Source organism: Budorcas taxicolor, chromosome 13 (assembly GCF_023091745.1).
Source record: "Budorcas taxicolor isolate Tak-1 chromosome 13, Takin1.1, whole genome shotgun sequence".
Taxonomy (NCBI): Eukaryota; Metazoa; Chordata; class Mammalia; order Artiodactyla; family Bovidae; genus Budorcas; species Budorcas taxicolor.
In genome coordinates, this window is record NC_068922.1 from 42,740,531 (window position 1) to 42,755,162 (window position 14,632).

At 46.3% G+C, this 14,632-nt stretch overlaps 2 protein-coding genes across 2 annotated transcripts in view; both read left to right on the top strand.

Annotated features, from left to right (window-relative positions):
- Window positions 1–1,983, top strand: part of ANKRD16 (ankyrin repeat domain 16) — a 37,580-nt gene extending 35,597 nt beyond the window's left edge. Inside the window, exon 8 of the transcript XR_008200450.1 lies at window positions 1,113–1,983. The gene's annotated coding sequence lies outside the window, so the exon portion shown is untranslated. The remainder of the gene's footprint in view (window positions 1–1,112) is intronic.
- A 9,939-nt stretch (window positions 1,984–11,922) lies between these two features.
- Window positions 11,923–14,632, top strand: part of GDI2 (GDP dissociation inhibitor 2) — a 28,803-nt gene continuing 26,093 nt past the window's right edge. Inside the window, exon 1 of the mRNA XM_052650501.1 lies at window positions 11,923–12,228. Within this exon, the coding sequence (XP_052506461.1) occupies window positions 12,184–12,228 (45 nt within the window). The 5' untranslated portion in view covers window positions 11,923–12,183. The remainder of the gene's footprint in view (window positions 12,229–14,632) is intronic.

Below are 14,632 nucleotides of genomic sequence, written 5' to 3' on the forward strand. Positions count from 1 at the left end.
ACTATTGGTTTTAGTATACTTTATGTTTTAGAACAGTTTCAGGTTCACAGCAAAACCGGGTGGAAGAGGACTTCCCTGGTGGTCCAGTGGCTAAGCCTCCACCCTCCCTGTGCAGGGGGCTCAGCTTCAATCCCCAGTCAGGGGACTAGAACCCACATGCCACAGCTAAGACCCAGAACAGCCAAATAAAGAAATAAAATAATTAATTGTTAAAAATTGGGTGGAAGATACAGGGATTTCCCATACACCCCTCACCTCCCCCATTCTGGGCACCCTGCCCAGAATCCCTTTTGTTTGATTGTGGCATGTTTGTATGCCTGGTGTGCCAGAATCAGGGCCTGTCTGACTCAACTGCCTGCCTTTGTGTAACGGAGCAGGGAGACCTCCAGCCAGCTCTGTTTTCACCCCTGCTCACAATCTGGTCTTTGAGGTCCCCCTAACTTCTTGTCTTTTTTGGAGTCTTCTAGCCTGAATGAATTTGCTTCTTAATGCCTTACCTCTGTGTAGGCTCTGATGTTTCGGCTTCCTCTGGTCTGTTAAGTCAGTCAGGTTTGCCCATCTGCTTTCCATTCTTCAAAATTCCATCAGCTTCTTTCAACAGCTAATCTCTTTTTCTATTCTCTTTGAACTTATGGGTTTATATCCTTTTTTATTCCTTTAATGCCCTTTTAGCAAACTTTGAGGAAGGAGTCAAATTAAAGGCATGTGTTCAATCTGTGAAATCTCATCTCAGGTTCCTCCTTCTATTTTATTATTGTATCCCCTACTCTGCTCCCTTGTAACAGAGAACAAACCTGACTCCATATTGGATCTATTCCTTTAGTTCTAGCTCTGTGCTTTGTTGCCTGAGCTTAGTCATGTTGGCTCTGCATCTTTGTAAAAGAACATTGCCTGTTGTTGTTGCTCATTTGCTAAGTCGTGTCTGACTCTGCAACTCCATGGACTGCAGCATGCCAGGCTCCTCTGTCCTCCACTGTCTCCCAGGAGTTTGCTCAAAATTCATGTCCCTTGAGTCCATGATGCTAAGAGGATGTTGCCTGTAGCCAGAATTTTATAGGATAGCTCATTCTCAAGATCCTAACATTTAAAGGTGTAACACTTTCCTTTCATAGATAAGAAGTTGCAGAACAGACAATAACATTTGTCTTGTTGGAGGTTTATAGCAACGTTGTGACCAAGACCTTACATGGACAGCTGCAAGAACAAAGGATTCTGCCACCAAGATGTTAGCAACAACCAGTCACAGCAACTCCCCTGCCCTTTTTAGTATAAAAGGAGCCCTGTGATTGCAGCCATGAAATTAAAAGAAGCTTGCTCCTTGGCAGAAAAGTTATGACCAACCTAGACAGCATATTAAAAAGCAGAGACATTACTTTGCCAACAAAGGTTGGTCTAGTCAAGGAAATGGCAACCCACTCCAGTACTCTTGCCTGGAGAATCCCAGGGACAGGGGAGCCTAGTGGGCTGCCGTCTATGGGGTCGCACAGAGTCGGACATGACTGAAGCGACTTAGCAGCAGCAGCAGTAGTCAAGGCTATGGTTTTTCCAGTAGTTGTGTATGGATGTGAGAGTTGGACTATAAAGAGAGCTGACTGCTGAATAATTGATGCGTTTGAACTGTGGTGTTGAAGACTCTTGAGAGTCCCTTGGACTGCAAGGAGATCCAACCAGTCCATCCTAAAGGAGATCAATCCTGGGTATTCATTGGAGGGACTGATGCTGAAGCTGAAACTCCAATACTTTGGCCACCTGATGCGGAGAGCTGACTCATTTGAAACGACCCTGAAGCTGGGAAAGATCTTGAGGGCAGGCGGAGACGGGGACGACAGAGGATAAGATGGTTGGATGGCATCACTGACACAGTGGACATAGGTTTGGGTGGACTCCGGGAGTTGGTGATGGACAGGGAGGCCTGGCATGCTGCAGTTCATGGGGTTGCAAAGAGTCAGACACAACTTAGCGACTGAAAAATAACAACAAGATGATTTTTGGGATGCTAGCCTACCATTTTCTCTGTCAGCTGGCTTTCCGAATAAAATCGCTATTCCTCACCCCAAAACGTTGTCTCTCTTGTCTTGGCTTCTTATGTGGTGAGAAGCATGAGATTGGACTGGCTGATATCTCTGATGTGTACCTGCTCTCCAATGAATGCAATTGCAACTCAAGTATTTAAACCCAAGTATATTTGGAACAAGGTATAAAATGCATGTGTTCTACAATTTTACAATACAGTCATGGGATGCTCATTCTGTCTTCAGCCTCCGTGGCTTGGCTACATTGTAGTTTAATCCTGATTGCTGCTGGGAGCTTACTTTTAGCTTGTTGCCACATATTAGAATCCAAGGAACATTTTGACACATACACCAGAAGATTTCTTTTTGATATATCCTCAGAAAGCATTGCAGTCCATGGGGTCGCTAAGAGTTGAACACGACTGAGCGACTTCACTTTCACTTTTCACTTTCATGTATTGGAGAAGGAAATGGCAACCCACTCCAGTGTTCTTGCCTGGAGAATCCCAGGGACGGCGGAGCCTGGTGGGCGGAATAGTCCAGTCTATGGGGTCGCATAGAGTCGGACATGACTGAAGCGACTTAGCAACAGCAGCAGTAGCAGCAGGAGTAGAGAGCTGGGACATAAGGTTTCCGCATGTTGAATTTATTAAATACTGTTGTATTCTCTCCTAAATGGCTATGGCAGTGAGAACTTCTCAGAGCCCTCCTGAAAGAGGGTATGAAGGCAGTGCTTCTCTAACTTATAAGGACTTCTCTCTGGGGAAAGCATCTTGAGTTGCCAGCATCACTGGGAGATGCTGATGTAGATTGGGAGGGACTGGGGGAGCAGTACACTGTTTGGGGAGATGGGGAGAGATTAATAGCTGTAAGCTCAGCTCACTTTTAATCTTAACAAAGAGTTACTCTACATAGCTATCACTGCATAGTGGATGTTTATTTGCTAGATAACCCAATAATTTCTTTTTCTGTTATCTAAGAAAAAACAAGATGTTCTTCCTAACAGTTTTTTTTTTTTTTTTTCCTTTTGGTAGCAGTCAAGACTGACCTCAGAATTTTTTCCCAGGACCATGGGCATCTGAGAGTCAGTGGTCAAACTGTGACAAACTGTGAGTATTCCAGTAAAACACAGGCATCTGCTCGTGAATGCCTGGTGAGAAGACCCAGTCCATTGTTCCGGTCTGACATACAGATAACTCCTAGTCGTACAAAGAAGAGAAGTGATTTTAAAACATTAACATTTAGAATAATTAGATATCAAAGGTTAAATGGCTTTGAAAACAAAAGCAATACTAATCCAAAGTAGAACTATACTGTTACTATTATAACTATTACATCAGCCTGGAATTAAAATATACCTCTGTGTAGATAGGACCAATCTAAGCTCACTGAGGCCTCACAAAGAGCCTACCTCAGAGGAGAAAATTGAAAACAATTAAGGTATTTTTATTTCAAAGGCCTTCTAGTAGAAGATTTGGGGTTAATATGAAAGGTATAGAGATGTCATAAACATATCTCTGAGAAAACTTCCCCCTAAACCTCCTACAAATACAGTACAGAGAGTCAGACGAGGACAGCTCGCTGGGGTTAAGGAAGTGGAAGGACCCTCCTAGAATATCTGTCCATCCCTCTTATCCGGGAGCAGGGATGTGCCCCCTCCTTCTGGCAGCCAGATTCTGCCATGTGACCTGAAGCCCTGGCTATAGTTAATTGGATTGAATTGGACCCAGACCCAAGCTGAGCCAACTAGATTCTCTCTTTCTGGAAATCTGATACTGAGTTATGAGAAACTAGACGGGTCTGGTTTGGAGGTTCTCACTCACATTGGTTTTTTGCCCCCTGGGAACAGTGACAATATCTGGAGACATTCTGATGTCACAGCTGGGGTGGGAGGAGAGGGTGGGTGTTGCCAGCATCAAGGGCGTAGAGGCCAGGGATGCAGCTAAACATGTTCCAGTGCCCAGAACCACCCCCAACACAAAGAATCAGCTGCCTACAGTCCACACCGTGTGGCAGAGAACTCTTGCTGCTGTGACCCCTAAACAGGCAGCAGGTAACTGAGGAGACGGGTGCTGCCAGCCAGCATCTTTCATGCACATCCCAGAGGAGAGGCAACCCACCAGGATAGGACAGCAGAGAGGCTGGACAGAGAGCAGCTGAGCTTAGAGACAGCCTTCCAGTTACTGATTCCTGCTCCTTCCAGACCCCTAACATTTTTGCCCCTTTGTCCTTCTAACATATTCTCCTTTAAAAAAAAAATATATATATATATATATATATATATATATATATATATATATATATATTTGGCCATGCTGCATGGTATGTGGGATCATAATTCCCTGACCAGGGATTGAACCTGCAACCCCTTTCATTGGAAACTCGGTCTTAACCACTGGATTGCCACAGAAGTCCCAATATATTCTCCTTTTATACGTAAGGTAGCCTGACATGGTTTTTGATACTTGAAATCAAAGTAACTTAATAGAAGAAACATTCAAGTGAATGGTTTTAAAGTGCTCTAAGCAACATTGAAGCTTGGGCAGCTTAGAGATCTTTTTAGTCCTTTAGAATGAAACAAATATGTAAAATGAAATGGCTAACTGTCGTTACTTCATCCCACGAGGTTTCTACAATTAGATGCTAGAGTGAGTCTTTCTGAAGGGCAGTGGCGTCTAGAACATGCCTTCCCTGTGCTTGTGAGTCTTTTGAGAACCAGGACACCTGGCTTACCTGCTCTGCCACCACACCTGAGCCCCACCCTGAGCCCTACCCAGTTCCACCAACTCCCAGTCACTGTACCTGAAGCAGCTCCATAGGGCTGCTACTGATTACACTTGCTAATGAGCTCTATTTTGCATATTATTTTGTTATCTCCATGCCCATCATCAGTCTTGGGACTGACTTTTACTTCTCTATCTATAGGAATTCAATAATAATTGTGATTTAGGTTAAATCACTGAAATGGTCTTTGAAACTGTTTCTTCCTAGAAGCTGTATTTTTCTTTATGTTTTAGGAAAGCTGTGAATTCACTCATTTATCCACATATACAGTTGCTTAGGAGTCACTGATCCCTGTGGAAATCTGATGGTGGATCCTCTCTCTGGAAAAATGCACATGGGCACTATATTTTACATACAAATGTGAGGGTTCACAGACTACTGAGAGGCCTTCATACTTACCCCCTCAGATCACAAGACCTGCATTATATATTTATTTAGTGCCTACTATGGGCTTCCCTTGTGGCTCAGCTGGTAAAGAATCTGCCTGCAATGTGAGAGACCTGGGTTCGATCCCTGGGTTGGGAAGATCCCCTGGAGAAGGGAAAGGCTACCCACTCCAGTATTCTGGCCTGGAGAATTCCATGGATTATACAGTCCATGGGGTCGCAAAGAGTCGGACACGACTGAGCAACTTCCACTATGATACCATCCATGAGATTGCAAAGAGTCGGACACGACTGAGCAACTAACACATACATGCACACACACACACACACACACACGATTCAGATGTAAGGAATGAAAGGATGAAAAGAGAGAGCTGTACTCTTGAGAGGAACACAGCGTGGACCACAGAGCAGTAAACACCCATCTATGACCAGGTGACAAGTGCCAAGAGAAAGTGGTAACACCATGGTAGCTCAGAACAGAGGAGTCTAACCCAGAGGAGCATTAAGAAAGGATTCCTGGAGCAGGTGACATCCACACTGAGGATCCTAACAAGCCAGGTCAAGTAGGAGGAGAAGGGAGGAGCATTCCAGATAGAGGGGATGTCTGGATGTGTGTCCAGAAGGGAAAAAGCTTGATGAGCTCACAAAACACACAAGTGTTTAGAGCAGCTCTGACGCCTATCTCTTGGCTCCGGGCTGTATGTCTGTTTCTCTCTGTGTTGCCAAAGGCTGAGTCAGCTGATCACACCAATCAGATCCCTGTGCCAGCTCACTTCTGGTGCTTCTGGGGAGGTGCTGCTGGGGGAAGACTGGAGGCAAGACAAGGGAGGAGCCATGTTCCCTGCCCTTAGAGCATCTCTGGTTGCAGGGAGGGCAGCAGCAGCACCAGTGAGTGGAAAGACTCCTGGGCTCCTGGGGCAGAGGTGGCAAAGAGGCTCTGCAGTGGCCGTAACCAGTAACTGTGGCGGGTCAGCCAGATGGCCTGGCCACTGTGAGCCAGGCTCAGGTGACACGTTCCCCTCCTGCTCCAGCCTAGAGCTCCAGGCGCTTCTTCACCTCTGGGTAACCTTTTCTCGCCCCTTCAGTCTGTGTAAGTTTTGAAACTAGTTCCCTATATTTAACTACCTCTGTTCGAAATACCTAGAGCAACTCTGTTTTTGTGACTGGAAACTAACCTATACAGCCATAGGTCAGAAAAGATGGTGGAGGAGGGCTGGGGTGATGACTTGGTTGACCAGGTAACTGAGGGCCAGGTTACTCAGGCTTCTCTTAGGAAATGGCCAGGCATTTGAACTTTATGCTAAGAGCCATGGAGACCTGTGAAGGATTTTAAAGTCATGGTTGACTCGGTCACTTCCTATGAGGATCACTTGGGTTATAACGTAGAAACCACTGAACTGAAGGAAGCTTTTGCAGTTATCTAGGAGAGAATCTGATGGTGGCTGGTACTAGGGTAGTGGCCCTGAGGAAGAGAAGGGACTGGAAGGCTTTGTTTTTTCTAAAATTTTATTTGGGGGGCTTCCCTGGTGGCTCGGTGGTAAAGAATCTGCCTTTGCCAAAGTAGGAGACGGGTTCGATCCCTGATCTGGGAAGATCTCACAGGCCATGGAGAAACTAAGCCTGTGCACCATAACTACTGAGCCTGTGATTTAGAGCCTACATGTCGTGACTACTGAAGCCTGTGTGCCCTAGAGCCTGTGCTCAGCAACAAAAGAAGCTGCTGCAATGAGAAGTCGTGAATGACAACTAGAGAGGAGCCCCTGCTTGCCACAACTTGAGTAAGGCCCGTGCAGCAAGGAAGACCCAGCGCAGCTAAAATAAATAAATTACTTTAAACAATCATTTGGCTGTGCTGGGTCTCAGTTGCCAAGGGCGGGTTCTTGGTTACAGCACATGAGCTCTGGCTCCTGATCAGGGATTGAACCCAGGCCCTCTGCAATGGGAGCACGGAGTCTTAACCACCAAGCCACCAGGGAAGTTCCTGGAAGGCTCTTTATGAGGTGGAATGGCCAGAACATAATGGGGCATTGTGCCAACTAAAGGTGGCTGCAGATTCATTGACACTTACAGCTGGGTTCTAGCTACTCCTCTTGAATTTGGGTGTGCTCCGTAATGGCTGTGACCAAACAATTCAGCAGAAGGAACACGGTGGCAGCTTCCAGGTCCAGATCTTATAAGGCTGGCAGCTTCTACTTTTAAATTTCTAGCTTCTTGGAATTTCTACTCTTGGAATGCAACTGCCATACTTTGAGACGTGCAAGCCAAATGGAGAAGTCACACATATGATGCTCCTCTGGTTGACAGCTCCAGCTAAGCCGCCAGCCAGCAGCTGGCGTCAACAGTCAGTCACACATGTGCCATCGTGGATGTCCAGGACACTCGAGCCTTCAGATGACCCCAGCCCCAGGCCCAAACGACTCCCACACGTCCGAACCCATTCAACCCACAGAACCATAAGAGATAACAGTATCAATAGATTGCTGCTTTAAGCCACTAGGTTTATTTGTTTTATAGCCACTAAATTTAGGGTGGTTTGTTACATAGCCAAGGAAAACAGGACTAGATGTGGAAGGAGAGAAAGAAGACAGAATGAGGATAAAATCTAGAATTCTGGTTTGGGGCCAAGGTGGAGGCATCAGTGCTGAGATGGAGACCAGGGGCAGATGAACAGTTTGAGGGTGGGGGGTGGGGGTGGGGGAGTAAAGGATCTCTCATATACTAGAAAATATATATTTTAGGAAATTCTTTTTTTCTAGACCCTAACGTGTTTTATCTTCACCATTAGCCATCCAGACTTCAAACAGATTTATATTTTATTGATCCCTACTTTTAAGACCCTCCAAAACATTAACTTAAGTATCTTCTGCAAGAAAAGCTGTGCTTCTCAAAAGTCTCAAAAGGAACTTGTACCTATTTCATCACACTTAGTCCTTGTAGATGTAGGCATCGACTTCCAGGTCTCTTTATTCATTCACTAAATATTTACCTATCACCTGCCAGGGACGCAGCACTATTCTCTTGTGCACGAGACAGATAATGTCCCTATCCTCATGGAGTTTACATTCTGAGCTACAGGCAGACAAAAAACAAGAAAATGGTCACCAATTTGATTTTTAAAAAGGAATGAAGGGTGACAATAGAGAATAAAAGGTGAGAGGAACCCGCTTTAAATAAAGTGGCAAGGGAAGATTTTTAAGCTGAAACTTAAGGACGTGGAAAGAATTAGCCGTGGGAAGAGGTGCAGGAGGGGGAAGCCAGGGTTGGTAGCCGCAGGATCGCCGAGGGTGCAAGGCCCTCGAGTGGTTAAAAGTTACCCTAGGTTCTAGGAACTGAAAGACAAGTGTGTTTGGAGTGAAGTGAGCCTGAAGTACAACAAGATGCAGTGGGGCAGAGGTGAGAGGCAGATTAAAGGATACCTTTTAGTGCAGAGGTTAAAGCGTCTGCCTGCAATGTGGGAGACCTGGGTTTGATCCCTGGGTCGGGAAGATTCCCCGGCAACCCACTCCAGTATTCTTGCCTGGAGAATCCCATGGACAGAGGAGTTTGGTGGGCTACAGTCCACGGGTGGCAAAGAGTCGGACACGACTGAGCGACTTCACTTTCACTTTCATTTTAGTCCGATTCAAGGATTTGCATTTTATTCTAAGTACAAAAGACAGGCAGAAGCATGGACATGCTCTGATTCATGTCTTAAGAAGATAAAGGTCAGAATATCCAGGAGCGGGAAAAGTGAGTGAGAAACTGTTGTGGTTTTGGACAGAACCTGGACTAAGGTTCACTCTATAATTTTCTTTTCCTTGGACTCTTGTCTCTTCCTTTGCGAAGTGCAGGCAGGGGCTTGGAGAAACAGATGATGAAAATGTTTCTGTTTCTTGGAGAAACAGAACCAGAAATCAGCAAACAATGATTCCCAAGCACCAAGTATAAACAAGACTCTCTCCGGACTCCTCTTGCTTTGGGTAAAGATTTGAAAACACTTTCAAGGTTGATGGTGTTTTCCACTCCTCTCCACCAACCTGATTCCCCCAACCTAAGGTTTCCTGCCGTCAGGAACTGCCAACTGTGGTCTCTGAGACACTGAACCAATTAGTGGCTTTTAAGCCACTTCACCATAAGTATTTGTTGTCTCCCAAATTCCTTGGCAACTGGATTAGGTGGGGTGGAATCTGAATGGACTCAGTCTGTTGAAGGTTAGCATTTTTTTCTTTTTCTTTTTGTCTTCTGCAGGGCCACAGGACTTATCTGCCAACAAAACTAAAGTGTAAGGGATCAGACTGAGGAACCTTATTAGCCTTAAATACTGTTTCCTTCTTCAGTACCTTTGAGTCTTTCAGTATCTCCACGTGAATATCCATAAACTTTCCTTTACATAAGGCATGGCAACATGTCAGCAGATGTATGTAAAATCTTCAATATGCAGAGGCTGATGGCAATATGTGAAAAAGGTTCTAGGGGGCTTCCCTGGTGGCTCAGAGGATAAAGTATCTGCCTGCAATGCAGGAGAGCAGGGTTCGACCCCTGGTTGGGAAGATGCCCTGGAGAAGGAGATGGTAACCCACTCCAGTATTCTCACCTGGAGAAGCCCATGGACAGAGGAGTCTGGCAGGCTACAGTCCACGGGGTCGCAGAGTCGGACACGACTGAGCGACTTCACTTTCTTTCTTTTTTTAAAATGAGTTTTTTAATGAGTCAGTATTTTTGGTCAGTTCAAAAACATGGTGGCAGTGGTGGTTTAGGCGCTCAGATGTGTCTGACTCTTGCGACCCCATGGACTGTAGCCAGCCAGCTTCCTCTGAACATGGGCTTCTCCAGGTGAGAATACTGGAGTGGGTTGCCATTTTCTTCTCCAGAGGATCTTCCCAACCCAGGAATCCAACTTAGGTCTCCTGCATTGCAGGCAGATTCTTTACCAACTGATAAAAGCGGCCCCAGAGAGATCCCTGTCTCCTTCCCAATGTGAGGGCACAGTGAAAAGACAGGGTGAACCAGGAAGTTTGTCCTCAACAGACAAACTTTCACCTTATGTTTTCTAGATTCCAGAACTGTAAGACATATATTTGTTGTTTGTAAACATGTTAGATATATATGGCACTGGATTACTTAGCAACAGCAGGACTTTCTTAAGGCATCACCTGTTTAGCCAGTCAGTTAACATGGTTATACAATCTGTTCAATAGACTAGTAACTTTGCACTTGATTTTTGTCTACTTGTAAAAATTCATTTTGGAGATAAATTTAGGCAAACTCTAGGAGATAGTGGAAGACACAGGAGCCTGGAGTGCTGCAGTCCCTGGGGTCACAAAGAGACTTAGGCAACTTAGCCACTGAACAACAGAAATTCATTTAGCCACGAATGTATACAAATCCAGTTAAGAATGATGTACATTGAGTTTTCTTCTCCTCTCCCCCCAAAGGCCCATTGTCTTATATAATATACCCTCTTAAACTCTATGTAGGGATGAAGAAACACTGTAAAAAACTGTTGCATTCTGTCATGAATCAGAGTGATTTAAACGTGAAGGAAGGTAGGTCTGTCTCTCAAGATTCACTTTAAACAGCTTATTTGAGAATAAATCTTCAAGGAAACACCAACTCTTTTGTCTGCATGAAAGTGAAAGTGAAGTTGCTCAGTCGTGTCCGACTCTTTGCGACCCCACGGACTGCAGCCTGTCAGGCTCTTCCCTTCTCCAGAGGACCTTCCCGACCCAGGAATCGAACCCGAGTCTCCCGCATTGCAGGCAGACGCTTTACCTTGGGAGCCATCAGGGAAGCCCTTTGTCTGCATACTCAGGCTGAAAACACTGGATCTGCTCTCTTCGGTTGAGAACATAAGCCACCAGGGCTGGAGATGCCAAATAGAAACCTGAAGAAATGTGTGTTTGCAGGGCTGGGCCGGCTCGGATATGAAAGGCAAAAAACAGGGAATCTTTTTTTTTTTTTTTCCTACACTCTGTGGCCTAAATCCATTCACGTGCTGGTCAGCTATCTTTACAGCTGGTTTAGATTATAGCTCTCAGTAGGCGCAGACCTGCTTCCGATCAAATCTGCCCTTCCCCTTTATGCTAAAGTTTCCTTTTCAAAAGTAGAGTTTTTTTTTTAAAATTCTTATTTCCTAAGGCTGCACATGGGGCAATGCATCAAGCAAGAATAACACTGGGAGGGAAGTTAAGAAAAAAAAAGTGATTTCTGAACTCCTTAAAATTCATTAAGCCCTTTTTCCTTCAGGAAATGGAGGTAGGATAAAAAGAAAAGCAAGACAAGTTGCAGAGGACCAGCTAGGCGCGCAGAGGGCCGAGCCGCAGCCGGAGTCGGGCTGCATGGCGTCAGCTCCTGGTGTGCGGGGCTGCGGGAGGCCGCCCGCGGTCCTGGGGGCTGGGGCGGCCAGCCCCAGCCACGTGGTCGCCGCGGGCCCAAAGTCCAAGGGCAGCTGCGGGCGCGGGGCCCAGAGTGCGCCCCGGCGCCCGATGGGGAGCGGGAGTGAAGAACCGGACAGGGGTCCCCCGGCCACAAGCTCGACCCCGTCCCCGCCCTCGAAGGCCCGCGCGCTGCTGCCCTCTCCGCCCCCAACCAAGGCGGCCGCGCTTTGGGAACGGATCCGAAATCCACCAGGGGCTCGGCCCGCCCTTTTCTCGCGAGACGTGGGAGAGGAAGCGGGTCGTGGGCGACGGAGACGTAGCCAATGAGCGAGCGGGAAGGGCGTGATCGACGGCTTCCTCCCGGCCTCGCCCCGGCTGCGGAGGCCGCGGTCGCAGCCCGCCTCTCTCTCCCTCGCCTCCTTCCCTACCCTCCCCGCCCCGTTCTTCTCTTCCCGTCTGAGGTGGCGGTCGGCTCCCCGCTCGCCAGCTCCGTGTAGTCTCTGCCTCCGCTTCCCTTTTCCCTCAGGCCCCGTCCGGCCTGAGCGCTCGCTCCCCGGTCCGCCTTCTCCTCGGGGCAGCCGCAGCCCCAGACCCCTAGAGTTCTGAGCCTTCTCTGGGTCTCTGTCCGCGCCCGGCCCCGCCATGAATGAAGAGTACGACGTGATCGTGCTGGGCACTGGCCTGACGGTGAGGAGGGGCGGCGGCCCGGGGCCGGGAGGGGGCCGGCCGCACGCCCTGCTCAGCCCCGTCTTCCCCGCCCCCCGCGCCGCGAGGCCGGGGGTCTCTTCCCGGGGGGGGGGGGGGTCCCTCCGGGCGGGTCGTATCTGCAGCGGGGCCTGCGGGGAAGGGACATCGCGGTGTGCAAAAGCCTGGCCCGGACAAGTGCCTGGACGGGTTGGGGCGGCTGAGCAAGGGTCTCGGGAATGCAAGGCCGAGAAAGCCCGGGTTGCGGCGTCGCTGCGCCTCCCTTGCTGGTCGAGGGCCTCTCGCGCCTGGAGACGGAAAGGAGTGGGGGAGGGTGAAGCCTAGCCCAGTGGCGTTTCCTCCGCAGCTTCCAGGCCCCGCTGCTAGTCAGTTTCGGTGACCAGTCACAGGTAATCGCTGTTGGGTTGGTAATTCAGGTCAGTGAACTTACTTTTTTTTTTTTTTTGAGAAAACTGGTTTTCTTAGCCTCCTTCCCCACCCCAGGTGAGAAGCATTGTCCATTCCTGTGTAACCACCCTCCCAATCTCAGTTGAACGACCATGGGATTGGAAATGAGTTTTTCTCCAAATGGGTCTCACCTGGCTTTCGCCAGCCTTATGTATGATCTGTCCTTGCCCACCTCGACGCTGCTAAACCTTTTCCCCTGAGAAAAGGAATTGATAATGAGTTGGTTGGTTGCTAGAGGCCAGGTGTTCCTGTCACCGGGGTAAATGTATTTTCCTAGCTCTCTGCTCAGAGGACTTCAGGTGATATTCCGCAGATAACGCAGGCAGGAGTTGTACTTTTCTGTGGTTTTAAAAAGAAAATGAAGACAGCTCATCTTGCAAAAGAATTCCATTTGAAGTTAGGACCGTCTCCATTTATCAAGATTTTTGGAAATTTGAAATTCTGACATGGGGCTGGCTGCTTCCTTTTAGAAGATGAACCCTGATTTTGATCTTGTGTTCCATATGAACTGATCTCAAAATCCTGAGTCATTTGATGTAAATGTGTTGAAATGCATTGTAATCTCTCAAGATTTAAAAATTTTTTTCAGGTAGCATTCCAGAATAACTATTTTAGATTTCTCTGGACAAGAGAAAACTGTGAAACTTGCATTTGGCTAATATTCTTAGGAAAAAATTGTTGGAAACTTACAGTGATAGTTTGCTGGCGTGTTATTTTCTGTTTATGGTGATTTATGATGATTGTTGGGTAATACGCATTTCTGAATGCTTTACTATGTTTGACCAGTCCAGAAAAAGACGGGACTGGCTGGGAAATTGTACAAAATAGATGAGAGTGATGGAATGTGAGATATTGGGTTAAATTTCTTTGGTGAGCTGTTGGATGCCTAAATGAGTAGGCCTACCCACTGCAGGGTTTTTTTTTTTTCTTTCCATTTCCGAAGTGCTTAATTGGGATTCTGAGCTGAGCTTAGTAGTTTAGTTTGCCCATTGGAATGGGCACTGTTGCTACCAGCCTTTTGTTAGAGCCAGTTAGTTCCACTGTGTTTCTACCGTTATTGCTGGTCTTTCAGATTTGCTCTTGATTAGGTCAGTTAAACATGGACAAATGAGTGCAAATCCTTCCTTACACAGGTTTGTCCGCCCCCCCCCCCTTTCCTTTTTTCTCCCCTCATGCTGGTTTCTACATGCCTAGCTCAGAAGGATCACTTCGTATCAAAGCGGCCAGTCTTAACTGTATAACAACCAAGTTGCACCTTATTTACATTTTCATTTGGATTAATTGTGACCTTTTTGATGAATGGTAGGTGCATACTTAGAAATCAGAGCAATTTCTGCTGTCATTTGTAAAGCTGTGATAACTGTTTCCTGTGAACCTTCCTAGAGTGTTGTTGCGAGATATTCTTTAAATTATATCAATTCAGAGCAATCATATTATTACTGTTGTATTACAGTCGTTGGTAGTAGTGATGATGGGATGCTTTTAATAATGATAAATCTTTTACCCTCATTTTTATTGATAGGAGAACTTCGATTACTTGAGACCACCAACGTTAAAAACCCTCAATTTATAATTTGAGTATTTGGTGTGAACATACCATTTACTTAATTTTTGACTTACAAATATTTAGTGCCTGAGATTTAAGAACCTGAAAACAGGCATATGTTATCACTTATGGATACCAAATATTATGTGATTCTTATGTGTTAATTACTTTAAGTGCAATTAACTTGTTATTTTTAAAATGTAAGGAAGTTTTGGGATTTCTCTGTGTTTTCTAATGTGGCCATTGTTTTTTATGGACTATTATGTCTAAAATACAGTCATATTAGTGCACCAATATTAATAGTAACTTTAAAGAAGGATTAAAATAGTTTGCTATAAACTAGAGCAAAATATTCATTCTGTCTATAAGAAGTGCAGTGTTCTATATAGTTGA